General features: G+C 41.1%; 1 protein-coding gene across 1 annotated transcript; it reads right to left on the minus strand.

The window, feature by feature from the left end:
• Positions 1 to 4,384: 4,384 nt before the first annotated feature.
• LOC149831104 (porphobilinogen deaminase, chloroplastic-like) lies at positions 4,385 to 21,485 on the minus strand. The gene is made up of 5 exons (XM_090013664.1): positions 21,187 to 21,485; positions 16,215 to 16,620; positions 6,393 to 6,596; positions 4,889 to 5,066; positions 4,385 to 4,783 (listed from the first exon to the last, which is right to left on the minus strand). Exons 1-5 carry the CDS (start codon positions 21,381 to 21,383, stop codon positions 4,671 to 4,673), a joined length of 1,098 nt encoding a protein of 365 aa, XP_089869790.1. The 5' UTR covers positions 21,384 to 21,485; the 3' UTR covers positions 4,385 to 4,670.
• Between the last annotated feature and the right edge of the window lie 961 nt (positions 21,486 to 22,446).

The raw sequence follows: 22,446 nt of genomic DNA on the forward strand, positions 1-22,446 counted from the left end.
ATGTCGTTATCTTCTTCTTCTTCCTTCTCCGTGAAACACCGTAAAACCTCATCACTCTCTCTAGAGAAGAAATTAAGGGAGGCAAAAAGTCGGCGATACGATGACGATCGTCGTCCTCTTCCTGCTAGCAATGGTCGGAATGCTTCCCTCATCTAGTGGGCAATCGACTGCAGCGGCCTATCCGTCGCCTTCGAGGGACACATACAACGAAATCTTCCTCTAGTACGCCTACAACAAAGTCTTTCAAAGTACAATTTGTCTACCCCTACGTAGGCAATATTTTCGATCAGGGCTATGCCTTCTAGGCCACACTGACGTAGCTCAACACAGGTGTTCGCACCCTCAAGTCCTGATGGGCATTCATCGGGTTCTTGCACCGCAAGGTCCTCATCTCGATCTTCGGCATCATACTCTCCGACATGACCCACCTCCCTGCCAATGTCGGGAATAACACATTCCTCTCATGCTTCCCCTTCACGGACCTCAAGACTGCCATCAGGACGACCGACGACTACAACCTGATCACGACAAAGATCGTGCTCAAGGGGGTGGAGTTCGGCATCACGATTTACGATTTACACACAGTAGCGATTTACGAAAATCATGTAGTGAAAAAAAAATGGCAAATCGCTAAATCGAGTAGCGATTTATGAAAATCGAGTAGCAAAAAAAAATGGCAAATTGCTACGCAATTTTCGTAAATCGTTACTCGATATAACGATTTATGAAAATCACATAGCGAAAAAAATGGCAAATTGCTAAATCGAGTAGCAATTTATGAAAATCGTGTAGAAAAAAAAAACAGAAAATCGCTAAATCGAGTAGCGATTTATGAAAATAGCACAACAAAAAAAATAGAAAATCGCTAAATCGAGTAGCGAAAAAGAAAAACGAAAAATCGCTAAATCGAGTAGCGATTTACAAAAATTGCGTAACGAAAAAAAAAAAACAGAAAATCACTAAATTGAGTAGCGATTTATGAAAATCGCGTAGCAAAAAAAAAAAAACTCGCAAATTGCTACGCAATGTTTGTAAATCGCTAAATCGCGTTGCAAAAAAAAAGAAGAAAATTTTTATCCTTTTCTAGAATCATCATTTCATGACACCAATGGCGGGAAAGGGTGTTACGAAAACCGCGAGCAAGAAACAACTGAAGGAAACAATAAACAAGAATGATCAAACAAAACATGACACACAGATTTACGTGAAAAAATCTCTCCTCAAATCCGAGAGAGAGTAAAAAACCATGTCCGCCCATAAGAAAAACTTTATTGCTCTTTTTTGACAATTACAAGAGGGAAAGAAAAGAAGGAATTTATACAAGACCCAATCCGGCGGGACTCAGACTGGGGAAGCCCCCGAACCTCCCTCCTATAAGGGCAAAAACTCTGAATCAATCTCCAAAACTCGTCAAGTTGAACCATGCTACAGATAGTGTGCAGGTCAGTCGATGCTTGATGGAGCAGTGTAGGATCGTCTGCTGGATGTGCACAAAGGCAGAAAGAGAAGGGTGAGAGAGAGGGAGTTGATGTTCATAGCCTTCTTCAAGGGGATTCCTTTCTCGGATAATCCTGCAGTTAAATAACCATCTTCGGGGTACTTAAGGCTTTGCAACCTCTCCTTTTCTAGAATCATCGTTTTATGGCACTGATGGCATAAATGGTACTTAAGTTTTTGCAATTGCACCAGACTCCAACGCTAACTGATGCTGACAAACATGGGGATACGAGCCACACAAGCTTACATACATAGCACTCATTGAGATACCCAAACACGTAGCAAACAATGTGTCTTCGGGGGAAACATATAACCTGCTTCGTCTGCAAGGGCCATGCAAGGGTCGAGGATGTCCTCCAACATCTCTCGAGAGTGAGCTATCGCAACCACGTTCCACTCCAAGATATCCACCTAAGCCACTCGGGAGGCACATGAATAAAAAATCGGACCTACCAGGGTCGTGTTTGGTTTGCAGGGGCCAGTTATTACCCCTTAAACACGGAAGCAGATCAAGTCATGCTGAAAATGAGAGTTTTTGCTCGTGCTGACATCGTGGCCATCTGTTTGCATTTTGGATGAATGCCACGTGGTTTTGTTGACTTTTGAGCTTTTTAAAATACAAATTGGATGGCCACGATGTCAGCATGAGCAAAAACTTTCATTTTCAGTGTGACCTGATCTGCTTCCCTCAAACACAGTGCCCTCCTAGCATAAGGCCCACAGTTTGGCGCAATTGAAGGATGATGGTCTCCCCACGACTATAACTGATTCCGTGGGAGCGACCCGAGACGGTGAGTGACTTGACTTGCCAAACTAGATGGTGAGGTTCCCAACCAGGCTCGCAACCCCAAAAACAAAGCCATCGAGAGAAGATGGGAGGGGAGGAGGAATAGAGGGACGTCGTACCTCGGGAGCCCAGGCGCCTACGGCAGGCTCCAAGATAACAACTCGATTATCGCCACTTGAAGGTTGCAGAGAAAGAGTGTGAGTGCAGGTAAAGGGTCCATGCTACGATAGGAGAGGTGCTGCCAACGACTGATCAAGTCAGTGCCTCCCGTGACTTAGTGCCTCATACCGTCACATGAGACTGCATCATTGCTAGAGCCGCGCTGCTGTTTGGCACCACTCTGGTGGGGTCCTTCGGAGCATTCGAGTGGCAGCTCACCCTCAACGCACCCTACAAGCCGAGATGTGTCTCTCCCAAAACACGTCCAACAGGATCCATCAGACCCAGATGAGGGAGGTTGCGTGCAAGGGTCTCCATAACGTGGATGCCCAACCATAGCTGAGCATTATAGAAGATGTTCGCATGTACAGAGGATGTTTGCGAGCCATCTGTGCGAACGTCAGGACGACATCCACAAATGTATAATACGATAAGTAAAAAACATAGGAAGACAAGGACATTTGTGAATGTGAGACTTTTGAGAATGTCTGACATTTAAGAATAATTTACTTTTGCAAATGTTTGACTTTTGTGGACGTCCGTTCAGACTTTACATAAGTTTTTACTTAAGGGGGGTTTGCATGCAAATGTGTGACACAAAGATGTAATAAGAAAACATGCTAAGGTAAAGACATTTGCAACACATATTCATGAATGTAAACCACACATTTGCAGAGACTTACGTACAGACTTTATATAAATTTTTAATTAAAAGATGTTTGCATGGTAGCTGCATGAAGGTTGTAATGTCCGCAAATATATGACGTGAACTTGTTAAGCTTGAATCATAAAACATTTGAAAGTAAGGACATTCACAACATGCATTTGCTTGTCATACATTTGTAGACAAATTATAAGAGGTTCGCATGACATCTGTACAAATGCTAAGATTGCCATATACGTATGGAGCGAACTTGCTGAGCTAGAACTTTTCAATTCTAAAAGGCTCCCATTGCACATGCAAACCCCAAAAAATGCACACATTCAATATGTGAATATCCTTTATTGAGATTCAAGTTAGCAATGTTCATATGGAAATTTCATTAGGTCCGCGAAGTGACCTTTTTATTAAGTTGCAACCTTTAAACATCATATATACCTATCGCACAAACATCAACAAGTTCGTTTGTGCGAAAGATAAAAATGTCCTAAAAAGTCAAGAATCAAAATTTTAGACGGCAGATTTTGACAAATTGTAAGGTATTTATGAAATCTCACCATTTTACGAAACAGTTCGGTTATTTTCCATTAATATTAATATTTTGATGAACCATCCACGACAAGAAGATATCAAGGACAGTTGTCTTTGGCAATCACATTGCAAACTTTAGTGTGCGGCTGCACTTGATCTGTGCTCCATTTTCTATTGAGCCTCAGAGATGGAGGGCAGACAGGTGCAGCGGCACACTCAAAGTGTGCAATGTGATTGCACCTGATCCGCCATCGAGAATGTTGGATGTTTGGTAATATGCCAAGAGTGCACGTGTTGTAGGAATAACTGGTTTATTAACATGAACTTTTTTCAAAAACTGGGGAAAAACCACCTCACTGACCGAGTTCATTGGCATAAAACCCCCGCCCCCTTGCCCGCCCATCAGAGAGTAAATCTGAGAGAGTTTATAGTTGGTATTTACGCACCTTGAGCTAGGAACTCCAAAGAAAAATCACGTGAATGTGCTGGTAAAGTATATCACTTAAAGAACAATGTGCAGCAGTATTAACACAAACTAACGAATTATTAGCTTATGTGCTTGGGTTACTGGTGAGTGTTTACTGAACCTTCGTGAAAGTTGAGAGACAATCTTTGTTTGCGCATAAGCTCTCACTAAAATTTAGAAAATTGGGCAACACTTCATATAACTTAAAAATGTAACCTGTGTATGAACTGAACATGTGTGCAATGAAGTTTCATCAAAGAAATAAGATTGCACCATGGATTGATTTCAGAGCCATAAAAGCTTGGAAATGATCACATAATGATTTTTCTTTAATAATCAAATCCCTACATAATAGGAACTCCAAAGAAACTCATCACTACCCCACTATAAAGTACAAACATCTCTTCCTCTCTACAAACCTCTAAAACAAAAAAGAAAAAAGAGCACTCAAAATCTTCATAGAAAATTGAATCAAATCTCATTACAGAGACTTCAATGGCAACTTACTAACGTGGGATCTTGGGCAGCATTGAAGAAGGTAACAGGAACTTCCAATGTTTCTTTCCTTATTACCAGTCAAAAAAGCCAGGACCGGCACGTGAAATCAATTCTTTCCCAGCATCCTTCCCCATTGACACCATATCTTCGATAATGTATAGGCCCCTTCTTGAAGTCTCAAGCACTGTAAAGTGTAGAGTTGGTTAGAAGTTGCTAGTAAACATCAAAATCTCAGTATAATAATCTGATTTGAGCTTGGCATCAATAGACCATTATCAGAAACAATTACCTCTGGTTCCATCTGGAGATGCCACTAAGCCTCTGAACAGGCAATATCCATCCTTGTCACGGAATGCATAACCTGCAATTGGCGTGCGGCAAGACCCATCCAATATTTCAAGGAAGGCCCTTTCACATGCAACAGCTAATCTTGTCTCCTCATCATTCAGAGAAGCTATGTAACCAGCCTGCATCAATGGCTGCAGTCAGAGGCAGTAGAAAGGTTGCAATTCAATTCAAGTAGCTTATTGCCAGATTGTTGAACTGATGCATTTTCTAGAAACAAATTGTTGGAAATGGCAGGGCCCAAGGAAGCAACAGTAAACATCACATACAAAACCAAATCTGAATCCTGATGATCAACTGTTATCTTCCAAAAGTAAATATCCTTAAATCGCTTACCATGCATAACACCAACAAATACCAAGATTCTAAGAATTTTATTCGAACATAGTTTTTGGTTCTTGTAACCTAAACAATGGAAGAACACAACACTAGGGAAAAGTTGATAACATATGATGAGATCTTTTTAGAATGCCACCAAAGGTTCCATGTGTTGAACAGACACCCCTGACAGTCTCATGTACAATGTTCACATTATGGAAGAAGAAAGAATCAACAGTTTAATCAATTTTAATGACTAATATCAAGGAGAAAACTGGCAAAAGATTAAGAACTTGTGAGTTTTGTTCTGTACGCTTGCATAACGGGCATACATGAACAAGAAATTGGGATTTGAGATATTTTCAAGTACCACAGTATGGCTGATATCACAGGCATCGCATCTCTATGTGATCAAGATTGGTTTATCATGAAGCAAGATCAACAAAAGAAGATTCATTTTCTTTCTAGGACCACTGCATACATTACCAAAATAGACATCAATGGTAAAAGAGAAAATAAACAAGAAGTTTGAGTTTGTTTATCTAAAAAATACTGTCAATCCAATTTATGATGCCAAACTAACATGACATGTTTCTGTCTTGACCTGTTGTGATATGTTGCATGCCCTACTATCAGTGACGAATTTAGACCACTTAAAAACATTCATTCCCAGTAACAATCATCACTATTAGCACAAATTGATTGCCAATGATGATTTTATTAAATATCCATTCACTAATTTATGATAATGGCCTGAATACGATAGTATATTAAGATCAACAAAGTATCCACATGCTTTGGTTCCCAATATATGCACAAAGATGGGTCTTATATGTGACACAAGAGTGTGATTTATTGCTATCTTGTAAAGTTCATATATCATGCATTATAAAAGTGAAACCAGCCAGTATATCATAAGTACCACACCATGATATAAACAAATTTGTAATAAGCATAGTGTATTTCAAAATAAAATAGAAAACTGAAAAGTAAAACCTCAAGAACGTATTAAAAATTTGAACACTTCAATGAGGCAGAAACTTTGGAATAGCATTTTTATCCATTCATGCTATAAAGTTATCCTTGCAATAGCCTAAGAAAAATCTTTAGAATAGCATTTTATCACATACCATTTTGTCATCATTGCTTCTACAGGCAATACCAATAGCTCCTTGTGCAATTGCTGGAAGCATTTCATCCAGAGAGAGGATAGAAGTAACATTCTCAGTCATGGAGAGGCGCTTTAGACCTGCCAATGCCAATAATGTTGCCTGGACCTCTCCTTCATTCAATTTTCTCAGTCGAGTTTGGACATTGCCTCTAAAATTTACCACCTGAAACATAATTAAGTCAAGAAAAAGCTGTGTGCATGAAAAGTGAAAAAAAAACACAGATTAAGAGAAGATCTAATTTAGAAGTTAACATCCAATAGTCAAGAATGCTACGAGCCTACAATTAAAATCTCATATCAACTATATTTTTAAATATACATAACAAAATTTGCTCAGCTTGGAAAATATATGATTAATGACTAGAAAAGTCCAGTTGTATCAAGCATAAGCATAACGACCACAAAATTAGGCAAAATCATGTGATTAATCCATGTGATTGACAAAGTGACTTTTGAACTGTTGCAAAAGTCAGCTCAAACATGAAAAGGAACAAGGAAAGGAAAGAAAAAGAAAAAGCATCACACAATATGGTTAGAATTGCAGCTCCCTAGATGCCAACATTTCTTGCGGATTTAGATAATCAGTTCATAATACTATTGCACAATGTTTGCACCTTGGTAATTACAAGTTGTGCAATTGCACATGATTGAATTTTAATGTCTTCTAAGTTCTTTCGGGTGCATGGATGGTCAAAGGTTTCATCTTTGAAAGATAATGTTATCCACATTACTCATGGTAAGTTGAAGAGAATTTAACTTGACATGCTTATCTAAACTCAACTATCCAACCTGATGGTACATGCATGGCATTCATACTGGTAATTACAGGGTTCTCTAATTTGGGTAGCAAGCTATGAGCCATGCCGAGTTCTCACAATCCCAGGGTGCCTTCTAGTTGAAATGATTATACTCAGAATGGTTTCTAGGTGGTGACCCACAGCCTGCAATAAGTGAACCTGGTGACCAGGTTCACAGCTTAATGTCAAATGCCACCATCACAGTCCCAAGTATTTTTATCCTGTAATTCCTGTCAGAAGCATATAAAATCCTAAGCTATCAACAGAACTGCTAGATATACATGCTTGACTTGCATAACTTGCTCCTGTTAAGATGGTCAGAGATTCTGTTTATTCAATTAAGACTTGGGAGATCAGCTCAGTTTCACAGTGAAAACAGTCCATTTAAAACACAGTGGTGGGACAAAAAATGCATGTTTCTTCAATCTTGTTTCTACGTCGAAGTTCTTAATATAGTTCTGTCTTCTGAGCAAGCATGTGTTTGCTAAAACCCAAACCGAAGCTGAACACATCTTTCAGCAATTGCAATACTTCGGTTGGTTTCACAGAAGGAACCAATCTCAGATTTCATGGAAGGTTCTTTAAATGACCTTAAAAGCTTATTTCACTTCTTACTGAAGTTACAGTGATGCAGAGCAGGATCGACCCAGATCCATACAGCCTATACAGCTTGATCCAGGCAGGGGACCGGACCTGCACGATGGGACCGAGGATCGGACCCAAGTCGCGGATCCGACCCAGATCACGGTACCAAGACGGAGGGATGATGTACCCCTGCATACCTACTCCAAATAAGCTTAAAAGCTTATTTCACTTCTTACTGAAGTTACAGTGATGCAGAGCAGGATCGACCCAGATCCATACAGCCTATACAGCTTGATCCAGGCAGGGGACCGGACCTGCACGATGGGATCGAGGATCGGACCCAAGTCGCGGATCCGACCCAGATCACGGTACCAAGACGGAGGGATGATGTACCCCTGCATACCTACTCCAAATGAGCACAAGTCCGGACGTCACAGATCCAGCAGCAGCATGAAGATGACTCGGGTCCAAGATTGGACCCGAGACCCGGGTCCACTAGCAGTCTTTTAAAACCCTCTTTTAGGGTTGCGTACGGCAGAGAATCTTAACATTGCAGCAGCCTTCTTCTATTTTTTTTGTCAGTAGTTTTCCTTTTGGCTTTTACTCCTTTTCTATTGTTTGTCTTTATTTCGTTTATGTTCATCCTCTTGTTCGATTGAGATTCATATTGAAATAAAAGCAAGTGCCATCGTTTTCGGTGGACATTCCTCTTATTTTCTGCACATCGCACGACCGTGAGAGTCGTGCCATCATCTTCCGCAACCAAGTGCATTGAAGTCGATCCCCTCGCTGCATCAAAGCTCCAGCCCTCCTCCTTCGTCAACGGCATGGCGCAAGAAGCGATGAACGATCCTACAAGTGGAAAAGAGCGGGAGGAAACCGGCAACGAGGATCCGATGATGCGGATGATCAACATGATGACCAAGATCCAAGAAAATATGCTACGCGTAAGCAAGGACGTAGCCGGCATGTCGAAACGACTGGATGAACTCGAAGATCGGATCATGGCCATCGAATTGTCCGGGGAGGTGCGCGGCTTCTATGCTGAAAACGGGAGCGGGATTGGGTGACGGCGCAGACAGTCAAGCACATGCTGCCACAGCCAAACCAAGCCAGCCGATCTCTCGTGGTCGTACCACTGCCCCCAATCTGGTACCTTCCCTAACGATGGATCCTGTCACGGCTGCTAATCTGGCTGTCAGTGTTTGCCAACCAAATCACGGGGCTCTGGTTGTGCCTCCCAGTGTCAGCTCGGTGCGCAGGCCTGACCTCGTGCTATTGTGCCTGTGCCACAGCCCGAGCCTGGTTCGCAAGGCCCCAACATGACACTGGGCCAGGCTGCTGGGACAATAGCGTCAGCCAGGGTTGGGGCTGATCCGGACCACTTTCCCGAGCTTGCGCATAGGGGCGCTGCTACAACCCACCAACGTGCAGGGGGTAACGGGTCCTTGTGGATGGGTCCGAACCCAAAAGGGTCTGAACCGGACTATGTGACAACCGGACCCAGACCCGGATCTTGAGGACCATCCTTTGGGTCCCAGGGAGCGGGTCTGAGTCTCGAAGCCCCATACTCGACCTACCCAGTTGGGTTCGGTTCGCGGTTCGCCCCGAATCAAACCCAACCCACTGTTTTTGAGCCCCAAAATAGATCCAGTACCGACCCAAACATATATCGGACCCGGGCGGAGCTTCAATTTGAATTTGAGCCGGGTCAAAACCAGACCCATCTTGTTATGGATCAAGGATCGAGTTCAAACCAGGCCTTCTCACACCATAACTCGATCCATGATCCTACCTATCCCATTTTGGGTCCGATGAATAGCTTAGGTCTTGACCCGATCCAGATCCAATCTGGGTGAATCATCCTAGTATTACCCCAACCAAACCCAATACTTGTACTAGACCCAATCTGTTAACCCATCCCCGATCCAAAACCCAGTTTCATACCCAACCCACTACCTCTACCCTAACCCAAACCCATATTATCTCATTCCTACCCACCTAGAGCCCGAGACCCGACCAACCCGCCCACCTTTAGTAGGCCCTCCTGTCATACCGGTGCCACAATGTCAGCCAGAGATGGTTCCCACCCACGGGCAAGCCAGATCGAGACAGTTTCCAACAGATACCGTGCAGATTCAACAAGGGCCGTCATGACCTGAGCGCCGACCACCCATCATGGGAGTTCGTCAGCACCAACCTCCAGGCGAAAAGTACCATGCAGATGGTGATGATGCAGTGTTGGATGATGACACTTTCTGGAACGAGTATCCTGCAGAAATGGTGAAGCCTCGTCAACAGAGAGCACCAAAGCACCCCTCCACCTATGGGGTGAAGCTAGACCTTCCGAAGTTCGCAGGACGATTCAATGCGGAGCAATTCTTCGATTGGGCTTATGTCGTATAATTTTTCTTCGACTACCACACTGTCATGTCTCTCTAGCATCCACCCGGTTGAGAGGTCTAACACAGACATGGTGGGTTGAGCTGCAGAGGTCGAGGGAGCGGCAGGGACTAGAACGCATATAAACATGGGAGGAGATGCAGAGGTTGATGCAATCCAAGTTTGTGCTGTCAGACCATGCCGAGAGAGCCTACAAGGAGTACCTAACCCTGCGTCAAGGCACTCGCACTATGGTTGAGTTTCATCGTCTATCCCTGTGAGCGCAGATCGAGGAGACAGCCCGCCAGCAGGTCACGAGGTATATTTCTGGTCTTCGTCCTGTTATTTCTGATGATTTCAGTTGTGTCATAGTCGAGTCATTAGATCAGGCAAGCAGTTATGCCATGAATGTGGAAGAAAAATTGAAAATGAGGCAGGAATATCAAGTCTCTCGCAGTGACCAGTCCAGTCGACCGAAGTCGAGTTTCCCAACCAGGGGAGCAAGCTCCCCTAGGAAGGAAGACTCCAAGTCCACCCCTAGAGTAGACCCTAGCAAACCCGATCAGTCTGGACTCGCGTACGATACCATATCCAAGGCCAAGCCTAGTGAGCCTACCATTCGTTGTTTTAGGTATCAAGAGTTAGGTCATGTCGCGTCCAAGTGCCCGACTGTGAGCAAGAACACCCATTTCGTAGAGGGTATTGTTGAGTCAGCATCTGATAGTGAGAGTAAGGGTGAGTCATTGGTTGAAGGAGATGACGAGAGAGAAGCCATAGAGTTCAACGGCAACGTCAAAAATTTATTGTCTATCCGTCATGTTTTGATGCACCTCGAGAGTAGACCCCTGCAAAATGATTGTGATATAACATTTTTAGAACCCGGTGCAAGTGTGAGGGTCATGCATGTGATGCTATAATTGATACTGGGGCACGTGAGAATATGGTGTCCGAGAGTGTTATGTCCACCTTGAACCTGAAAACGGAGAAATTATCTCAACCATACAAGATGGCATGGTTCAAAAGAGAAAACGAGGTTCCTATCACCCAACGTTGTTTAGTTTGGTTCTCCATGGGGGAGCATTACCACAATGAGGTGTGGTGTGATGTAGCCCCTATGAGTGTGTGTCACATTCTTTTGGGACGTCCCTGACAGTTTGATCGCAAGACCATTCACGATGTTCCATAGGAACACATACTCATTTATTTTTAAGGATCACAAAATAGCCCTCCCTATCAAAGAGACCGGTTTTCCCACTGTGGATAAGCCTGAGCGAGTTCCCCGACTCGCGGGCCTATCTTACCGGTCTTTCTTGAGCCATTGTCGGGAGGATGGTTATTGTTATGCCCTGGTGGCTAAGTCATCGGTGAGTACGTCGTTGCCCGTTCCCGCGGACATCGCACCCCTTGTTGAGGAGTTTCGCGACATTATGCCAGACGACCTTCCTGATGGTCTACCTTCTATGAGGGTGGTGCAACATGCTATTGATTTTGCCCTGAAGTCGAGTCTACCTAACCTATTCGCGTATCACATGAACCCCTCCGAGCATGCCAAGTAGTTGAGGCAGGTTCAAGAATTACTACAAAAGGGTTTTAGTCATGAAAGTGTGAGTACCACCAAATCTGTGTACGAGAGGGTCCATGCGCATGTGTGTTGACACTAGAGCGATAAATCACATCAGTGTCAAATACTGTTTTTCCATTCCTCGTTTGGATGATATGTTTGATATGTTGGCCAATGCCTCTATTTTCTCCAAAATTGATTTAAAAAGTGGGTACCACCAAATCTGTATCCGAGAGAGGGATGAGTGAAAAACGACATTCAAGATACGTGATGGATTGTATGAGTGGTTAGTCATGTCATTTGGGTTATCAGATGCCCTGAGTACTTTTATGAACACGATGACCCAAGTGTTGCGTCCTTGTATAGGGAAGTTTGTCATTGTATATTTTGATGACATTCTGATTTATAGTTCTTCTTTGTCTGATCATTTGAGTCATTTGCGTCAGGTCTTAGAGATTTTAAGGAGGAAAAAGTTATATGTCAATGCCAAAAAGTGTGAGTTTATGACGTCAAGTGTTGTGTTTTTGGATTTCATTGTGTCGTTTGATGGAGTTAAGGCGGATCTCGCCAAAGTCTGTGCGATTGTAGAATGGCATACCCCAAAGACTATAGGAGAGATCCGTAGTTTCCACAGGTTAGCCACTTTCTACCGTCGCTTTGTGAGAAACTTCAGTACCCTCATGGCCACTATCACGGAGTGCCTAAAGGGTACTAGTTTCCATTGGACGTCTGTTGCGGGATAGGCCTTAAACAACAACTACGCCTTCATCCCAAAACAATTGGGGTCGGCGATATGAATCAACAAAGAAAATCATTCTGGGTCTTCCACATGAATCCTTCTCCTCCATTCATTTCTATCCAATGCCATGTCCGCGGGATAGGCCTTCACACTCATTAAAGAGAAAATGACTAGTGCCCCCCGTCTTAGACCTTCCTGATTTTAGCGCAGCCTTTGAGGTTGAGTGTGATGCCTCTAAAGTGGGAATTGGTAGTCTTGAGTCAGAACCGCAGGCCCATTGCTTTCTTTAGTGAAAAACTGACTCAAGCCAGGTGCCAATACTCCACTTATGTTGTCGAGTTCTATGTCGTTGTACAAGCCCTTTGTTATTAGAGACATTATCTCATTTATAAGGAGTTCGTCTTGTACACGGATCATGAGGCATTGAAGTATTTGAATAGTCAAAAGAAGTTGAGTGCTAGACATGCCAAGTGGGTCAACTTCTTGCAAGAGTACACATTCACTATTCGCCATCAATCAGGTATACTAGCTGACGCACTTAGCAGGAAGAATAGTCTTTTGATGACTATGTCAGTGCAGATCATTGGGTTCGAGCAGTGCAAGGAGTTGTACCCAACAGATCCTGATTTTCAGCAGGTCTGAGAAGGGTGCCTCTCCCCTGATAGCACAGCTGACCCATAATTCAGTATACATAACGGTTATCTCTTTCGAGGTAATAAGTTATGTGTGCCTGTCTTCTCTCTTAGGCTTCAATTGATTTCCGAGTTACATGGAGGAAGACTAGTTGGGCATTTTGGACATGATAAGATGATCGCTCTGTTAGATGAACGCTACTTTTGACCCAAAATGCGCAAAGATGTTGTTAAGTTTGTTCAAAGTTGTCGAGTGTGTCAAGTGTCCAAGGGTCGACGTCAGAATAGTGGTTTGTATACTTCGTTGTCCATCCCTGAGCGGCCCTGGGAACATGTGTCCATGGTTTTCATTGTGGGTCTTCCCAGAACCTCGCGTCGTTTTGATTTCATCTTAGTTGTGGTTGACCGATTTTTCAAGATGGCTATCTTTGTCCCGTGTAAGCGAACCACCAATGCCTCATTAGTAGCCTAGTACTACTTCAGGGACGTGGCCCGCTTTCATGGATTGCACCACAAGATCACCTCAGATCATGACACGCGCTTTATGAGACATTTTTGAAAATCGTTATGGGCCTTATTGAAAACCAAGCTCCAGTTCAGCAGTGCATACCACCTACAAACTGATGGCCAAACCGAAGCTGTGGACCGCACCCTAGGGAACTTGCTAAGGAGTCTAGTTGGGGAGAATGTCAAAACATGGGACCTAGTCTTGCCGCAAGCCGAGTTCGCCTATAACAGTTCCATCAATCGGTCCACGGGCAAGTCTCCTTTTCAAGTGGTTTATGGTCGGTCACCCACCCATGTATTAAATCTAGCACCTGTGTCCAGTCTCCCAGACCCAGCCCCGGACGCATTTGATGCCGTTGAGTACATGCGTGATATCCACAGACAGGTCTGAGACAAACTTGTTGAAAGCTACGAAGCCTACAAAGCTTTCGTAGACCAAGGTCATCGAGATGTCCAGTTTCAAGTCAGTCAGTTAGTATGGGTTTACCTGCGGCCTAAGCGTTTTCCAGTGGGTACTTATGGCAAGTTGAGTCCTAAGAAATATGTCCCTTTCAAGATTCTTCGACAATTGGGTCTGAATGCCTACCTCCTTGAACTGCCCGAAGATTGACACATTTCGCCTATCTTCAATGTGTGTGATCTATATGCTTACTATGGAGACAAGTCGTCAGTGCCGACTTCTTCCCAACCAGGGGAGAATGATGCAGAGCAAGATCAACCCAAATCCATACAGCCTAATCCAGGCAGGGGACCGGACCTGCACGATGGGATCGAGGATCGGACCCAAGTCGCGGATTCGACCCAGATCACGGTACCAAGACACAGGGATGAAGTACCCTTGTGTACCACCTACTCCAAACGAGCACAGGTCTGGCGATCACAGATCCATCAACATGAAGACGACTCGGGTCCAAGACTGGACCCGAGACCCGGGTCCACTAATAGTCTTTAAAAACCCTCTTCTAGGGTTGCATGCGGCAGAGAATCTTTAACATTGCAGCAGCCTTCTTCTATTTTTTTTGGTCAGCAGTTTTCCTTTTGGCTTTTACTCATTTTCTATTGTTTGTCTTTATTTAGTTTATGTTCATCCTCTTGTTCAATTGAGATTCATATTGAAATAAAAGCAAGTGCCATCATTTTCGGTGGATATTCCTCTTATTTTCTGCACATCGCACGACCGTGAGAGTTGTGCCATCATCTTCCACAACCAAGTGCATCGAAGCCGATCCCCTCGCTGCATCATACGGTCATGTTAAAGAAAGAAAGAACATTTTATTTACACTTTCTTTTGATCTTTCAGTATTTCAGATGTTTCTTTTTTCACTCTTCATTTTCACAGTAGTGTATACAAATGATTTGAACTAACATAGTAGATTTTTCTGTGTAGTCCCATAAAAGCTCCATTAATATTTACGACTTGGAAGATCCTTGGTCCTTTAAAAGATAGCTTTTAGTAGCACATCCTTTGACTTACAAAATCAACTGGACACTGTGGAATGTATCATTCACAAATTTCTCAAGTTGGTCTTTTCTTGTCAAACTAGGTATTAAGGGTCCTAGAAAGAAAAGGAAAATGAAAGAAAGTCTCAAAATGACTGAGATGAAAAACTTAAGATGACTGGGAGAAACAAGCAACCATGAAAGTATAGATGACAATCACTAGACAATATGGATCCAGCAATGATAGTTGCATTCATGCATGAGTATTAGCATCACTCCATAAACCCAACTGACCTGTATATCTTCAAGGGATTTATCCTTAATTTTTCATCATCCATCATTTTTTCCCTACAATAATTAATATATGCCCGTGACCAATCTGTTGGTTTAGTAAACTGAAAAGAATAAACATAAAAACTAATGCTGAAGCATTACCTAGCCATATAATCATTCCATAACATAGAAACAATGCTCATTATAGATTGTTCCTTCAAACCAAATGTGCAAGACTTCTATACTTCCAGATCTTGTTGTTGATCCAATCTCACCCAAGGCTACAGGTTGTAATAATCTTCTTTACTTGATGGCCACATTGAAATTGACTGCTAGAAGTTAGAACAGATAGTTTATGACATATACCACATGAAACTCTGAGTGGAACTGTCTTTTCCCACTTGGCACAAACTCAATTTGAAGCATGTAAAGGAACATGGTCCAGTCCAGTTTACCATTATTCCTTTTTTGCAGGCTCACTGCAGAGGATGTTTAATATAATTCAGCAATGAGAGAATCAGACATTGACTCGGGCACATGTCCAACTTTGACATAGTTACAGTTAGTCTGTCTCATATCATTTCTATGTTGAGTCGGTAATATATGCTCACATTAAATTGTTTTCTAAATTCTGAGCCAACCCAACCATGGACTCCAGTGCCCCAGATTATTTGATCTCTTCAAAAGGAAGCTAATGGTGCATAGAATTGTATGGTATAAATAATAACCTGAATAAATACTCAGAAACATGCGTAATACAAGCCTATACTTGCTGAATTTGTTTGCATCATGCAACCAAAATAACCAATCTCAAGTTCATTAACAAAAGAGTAAAAATATTGATCATAACAAGTAACTTGCTTACTTTAAGTGATGGATATCTGTAAAGTATTTGAGATTGTCTTCTAAGGGAAGCACTACCAACAATGCTTCCAGGAGGAAGCTCAGCCAAAGAGGTTGCAGTTGGACAAATAAATGCATCTCGAACATCCTCTCGTGGCAGATTGCATGGCAAAATTATCATATCAGGAAAATAAGTTGGCACATCCTTCATTGAGTGGACAGCAATATCAATAGTGCCATCTAAAAGAGCTTCATCTATCTCTTTTGTAAAAAGTCCTTTGCCACCAATATCCGCTAATGGTTGATTCAATATCTTATCACCAGTTGTCTTTATGATTATTATTTCAATTGCACCTTCTTCTGCTAGTTCTGAATGAGTAGCCTTGAGTTTGTCTCGTGTCTCGTAAGCCTGGGCAAGTGCTAATGGACTGTCCTACAAGGCAGAGGTACAAACATCATCCAACAAACAATGAGATAAACTAACTGTGTAAAAAGTAGAAAAGAATTATATGCTTCTCAGCCTTTAATGACATTAGATCAAACATTCAGGAAATCACATCATAAGTACATTATTCTGATTGATTGTTTTGCCGCAAGAAAAAACTTAATCATTCCAGCACGATATAAGGAGACATATACAACAACAACAACAACAACAACTACGCCTTCATCCCAAAACAATTGGGGTTGGCGATATGAACCAACAAAGAAATTCATTTTGGGTCTTCCACATGAATCCTTTTCCTCCAGTCATTTCTATCCAATGCCATGTCCTCGGTGAGGTTCAAAGCATTCATATCCTTTCCTATCATCTCCATCCAAGTCTTCCTAGGCCTACCCCGACCTCTTTTAACTAATATATTTTTTTTTATTATTTTTTTTATTTTTAATTTTTTTTTTCAATGACGAGTTTTTCTCTTCAACAATCACGAAATATATACGGTTAGCTTCAAAAACTTAATTCTGCAACAAGGCATCATTCTTGACATTTTGGATAAGAAACAGGTTTCAATAGATAATGAGAGGCAATATCATGAAATGTCTTCTCTTTGCCATAACATGATCCTGTTTAAAAAGCTGAAATGAACAAGCATTTATGACAGCCTTTTTGCTTCCTGGAAATAAATGGATGCTCAATGCTCAATGCACTCTGCATGAAGTGGTATGGTATCTATATATCCCAAAGTAAGATGAGTGAAGCAGGAACCACCTCAATTGGCTGGTTGGAGGTTAAGTTGCAGTCAGATCATCGAGGGTTTGGTTTGGGATGCAAATTTTGGGTGCCAGACTCATCAACCGTCTTAGAGACTAAAGTATGCATCTTAGGCAAGGAAGGCTCTTACAATTTGTAGAGTTACCTAAAGAATGCTGAATATGTGTAAAAAAGGTACAGGTTTAATAGTAATAGAAACCCATCATCAATGTTCCAACTGATAAATATGCTGTTTCCTGGAAAATGATCAAGTCCAGGCTAATTTTTTTCCTTCAAGAAACATCCAGACCTAACTTCCCATGGTCTAGCAAAACAACATATGGGGAAACATGGATTCCATTTGGAAGGACGATTGCCGAATCATGCAACATGTTTCAGTGAATGAAGATAAATTAGGATTTTGTTGTACAGCCTCTATGCCACATCCATTTCCCTCTGATAATGAAATGAGACAGAACTCCTTTCAAGAAAAAAAAGTAATGAGAGGAATCAAGTGATCTGGAAAATCAGAAGAGGTCCATGGAAAGTGTTAAGGATTAGAAGTGTATAAAAGATTAGCCTGACTGATAAGATAGCACCATACCATCTCCAATGGAAGTACCACAGTTGAATATCTCATACAGATATGAGTAAAAGGTTCGTCATCCATTTGAATTAATAAAAACAAGGTCAAAGAAACATAATCATTTATTTTCCGAGTGTATAACAGGACAAGCATCGCATTGAATTATGGTTTTACTTTCAAAGATAATGAAAACTGGTAAGATTTCCCAATGATTAGAAATGGCTTGCATATCAGCTTCTGTCTCTATTTGGTTGTAGCAATTTTACATCTTGAGTTTGAATTTGCATCTAAGTCAAACTTAAATCTGAAAAGATCTGACCTGAATATGTATTAGGATATATACTCTAATCAAATCTAGGTTTTTGATTCATGCTCTATGCATCTAAGTTTGAATCTAACTCTAAATCTGATTAGCTTACAAGCCTTACATCTAATTAAATCTTACCTGAATGTAAAATGTTTACATACTTAATTCCAACAAGAACCAACACAGATAACTAATTAAAAAAGAAATCAATGTTGCACATCTCATTCTTAAGAAAATTTCAACAATCATAGGATAAATTTTAAAAATGAAAAAAAAATGATCATACCGTACTTGAAAATAATTGTGAATTCCTTAAATATTGACAAAATTTGGCTATATTCTTAGCATAGCCAGTCTTCTGTTTGGTTGTCTTCGGCCATTTTTTATTTATTTATAACCCGAAGAAACCGCACCCGGCATGAAGACCTGGTCATGTTGGCTCAGCCTGCCATACCTACAGTCGTCGTGCTGGCAGCGTAAAACTCTGAGGCTAGGACCCCTGCCCCCAGAGCCTATGCTATGTGTTGGCTTGCGCAGAGGGGTGACACACATGGGAATCAAACCTTGACTGCCCATCTAGCAGCCAAGGTCCCACCCCACTATGCCAACCCCCCTAGGAGCCTTAGCAAAGCTACATGCTTCTAAGCTTTGTCGAAACTTTGGGCAAGATTCACAATCCTTTCAGCAAAGCTAGAAGCTCTAAGTCTAAATGAAACTTTTGGTGAGACTCCTTGTTTTAAGTCTTTGACTCTTAGGTGATACTTGTGAAAGCTTTTGATGAGACTTCTTATTCTCTCGGCAAAGCTAAAAGCCTTTAATTCTCGTCAAAATTTTGATTAAAATTCACTGAAAATTTTGCTGTGACTATTCTCTCGACAAAGCTGGGTGCGTCTAACTCTCACCGAAACTTTGGGTGAGACTTCCCATTTCTCTCCACAAAGTTGTAGCCTCTTATTCTCACCCAACATTGTCCTGCTTAGCAAAAAACTAAATATGTATACATTTATGCAGATATTTAGTTTTTGTTTGTAATGTAACAATACTGATTTTCAATGTCCCAAGCTTTGTTTAATAAATCTGACCCTATGGATGTGCGCAACTTGACCTATTTGCTAGTAATTGATTGTTGGATCAAGCTTTTTTGACAAAAAATAATTTATGATTTTTAAAATTTATGAAAATTCTAAGCCATTGATTTTGATTATAAAAATGTCTGTGCATGTCATAATCAGATGATTCAAAAGTTGATTCCTACTAAATAAGCTGTGTAGATTACTTTTGTAAGGCTAGATTCCAAAAAAAATAGAGTGTCTACACCCTCCTACCATTAGGAGGAACCAATCACTATATATATATATATATATATATATATATATATATATATATATAGAGAGAGAGAGAGAGAGAGAGAGAGAGAGAGAGAGAGAGAGCTGAACATATTAGGCCCTCTTTTCTCGTTCTGCCCTGTTAGGCCCCATAGTTTGAAGAGTTTTATGATAGATCTAAACCGTTAGATGTGTTTAGCATGCTCAATTTACTCTTGGATCATGTTGTTTTGATGAAAAAACATATTTTTATGAGCCGGAAAAAATTGATGCTCATAGCCATCGATTTTGGATCACCAGAAAAACCTATATACAGGTCAGATTCCGGTGATCCAAAAGCCGGTTCCGACTAAACAAAACCTGTAGATCACATCTATGGTGTTAAATTAAGAAAAATGTTTAGCACAAGTGCGCTAAGGAATAGTAACATCTTTTCCAGCTCAACACTAATTTGGTCCTCCTCTAGCAAACCAGATGTTCGTATCAACGTTTGGAAAATATATGGAATAGCTCATCAGTTCAAAATGAAGTTGGTTCAGTGTGAGATCAATAATGCGCTACTTAGGCTCAAGTAGGTGAAGTTCATGATAAAAACAAATAGATAGTTGAAAAGAACAAAGCAGACAACAAAAGTACTATAAATTTCTTATGTAAGAATCTTTTCAGCCTTACCACTGCTTTTGAAACCAAAGAAAATAACAAGTACTATTTTAATGGAAGAGAAATGTGGGTAGCAATGATTGGAGGAGAAATGTGGGTAGCAGCAAATTGCTTAGAGTTTTTTGTAGTTATATTCCTCTAATATCAATATTTCGCTGGCAATGACTATCCATAAAAGACGTACCTACCCTTAAATAATCATATTCAACAAATTAAAAAGGAAAAAGAAAAGAGGCATCTTGACCTAAGCACGCTCTTAGAAAAAAAAATTCAAAACGTTACTAGGTCACCTAGAAACTTTTTCCTGTGGCAATTATTTATGCTAGCACACACTTCAACTTTATTCATTTGTTTCTGAAAAGAGGACTTCAGAAACAAGATCTGGAGAACTGATAGCATAAACACAGTTTTGCTACATTTCGGAAAATCCATCAGCAGGCGTTCACGGCAATGTCTCTATCCAATTCTTTAAACCAATTCTAAAAAAGAAAGAAAGAGAAAGCTATTTCCAAGCACATCCGAATCACCCCAGAAAACCAACCATATAAATTTCACCACATTTCCGGCAGATAACCGATGAAGACCCTCCTCTATTTCAATGGTTCTTAACTCAAATTTCATCACTTGGAATTCTGAATCCACTTAAGTTTGTGCAAAAAGCTGCTAAGCACAAACAGAAAAAGATAAAACCGTCCCAAATCTTCATACAGAATACAAATCTAACTTAAATCTGCACTAATCTAATGAAAACCCCAAAGACAGTAAGAAAATATCAGATACCCACATCAACTACAGCATTGAAGAAGTGAATAAACATCAACCATATGAAATGGTTTATAGCCTGAAACACAAAACTGTACCAACAAACAACTAACCAACAATAGCAAAGACAAAAGAAGAACCCCACTAATGGAAGAGACTTACCTTCCTCTTGTACCAATCTTAACAAGCGAAACCTTCGTCTGTGAGGGCTGTTCCACTGCAACAGCTGCTCTAATGACCACACTCTGCCTTCTCCCATGAGTCTTACAAGGTGGGAACCTGAGATTATGAGGGAAACCAAACAGGCTAGGGAGAACCGAAGCAGAAGAGTGGATGGCTGATCCTAGAGCGATCTCCATCCTCAGAAACAAAAAGAAGAAGAAGAAGAAGAAAAAGAATGGTGGTGACTCATCGGCAATAATTTAGATGGGTTTGAGATTACTGATAATAGAAAAAAAAAAATCAGAGGATTGGGTTTTCATATGTTGGCTGTCTCAACGTCTCTGTAGATAATGTCAGTACGACCCACCAATCACACTCGTCCTTCCCTTGAGTCTAATCAAAACAAAATGTCCTTGCCTTTTCTGGATATTACAATCTAGATATTTTCTGGATATTATGAATCGTTTTCTGGATATTACAACTCATATTAGCTTTACAATCAAGACTCCACTCGTGCTAGCTTCATTCCGAGTCTGTTTCTTGGTTGGTTCGGTGGCGTGGCCAAACATGGACCATGGGTACCAGGTTTGAATCGACCTGCTCTCTTGGATGAACCGTGTTCATTGCCGAGTTTCTTTGGCTTGAGCCGAGTCTTACTAGACTCAGCTGCATCTCGGAGAAGATGTTGGTTAACTGCCCCTAGCTTGGTCCGGGCATGGTGCGGTGCTTGGTGGCGGTGGCGGTGCCATGCTTACATGGTTTATAATGGTTGTGCTCCTAAAGTGGACTTACTCGCTTGAGTCGGTCGAGTCAGGCAGGCTCCTCAGTAGTATCGGATGCATTACTTGTTACATTTCGTATTGACTCAGTTGCAAGGTTGCCAGACTAGGAAGCAAAAGCGAGAAACAATAAAAGAAGCACGGTGCATTTTAAAATTTATAGGAAGCCATAAGTGAGAAATAAAAAGAAAGTCAAAAGAGAATTGAATGCTAATCGAAACAGTACACAAATAAAAATAAAAATAAAAAAGATTATTCTTAAATTTTCATGACTTTTTTAGTTTAAAAATTAATATTTTTTTGTCAAAATCTTAAAAAAACGACTGCCTATTTAGAGAAAGAATATGAAAAGTGAGTGGAAAGTATGATAGAAAATACATAAAAAACACGAAAAGAAGCGTGAAAAAACATAGAAAAAGCATAAACAAAACATACTAAAAGCATAAAAAAAAGCATAGGAGAATCCAGATTCTCATCAAGT

The sequence above is a fragment of the Nuphar pumila genome, chromosome 7 (assembly GCF_984573655.1).
Source record: "Nuphar pumila chromosome 7, dmNupPumi1.hap1.1, whole genome shotgun sequence".
NCBI lineage: Eukaryota > Viridiplantae > Streptophyta > Magnoliopsida > Nymphaeales > Nymphaeaceae > Nuphar > Nuphar pumila.

Excerpts from the sequence above, each read along its gene's own strand:
- LOC149831104 (XM_090013664.1), bottom strand. The coding sequence starts at position 21,383 with ATGGAGATCGCTCTAGGATCAGCCATCCACTCTTCTGCTTCGGTTCTC. Across the intron at positions 16,621-21,186 it reads AAGATTGGTACAAGAGGAAG|TCCATTAGCACTTGCCCAGG; the intron begins GTAAGTCTCTTC and ends CTTGTAGGACAG. Across the intron at positions 6,597-16,214 it reads ACAGATATCCATCACTTAAA|GTGGTAAATTTTAGAGGCAA; the intron begins GTAAGCAAGTTA and ends ATTATGTTTCAG.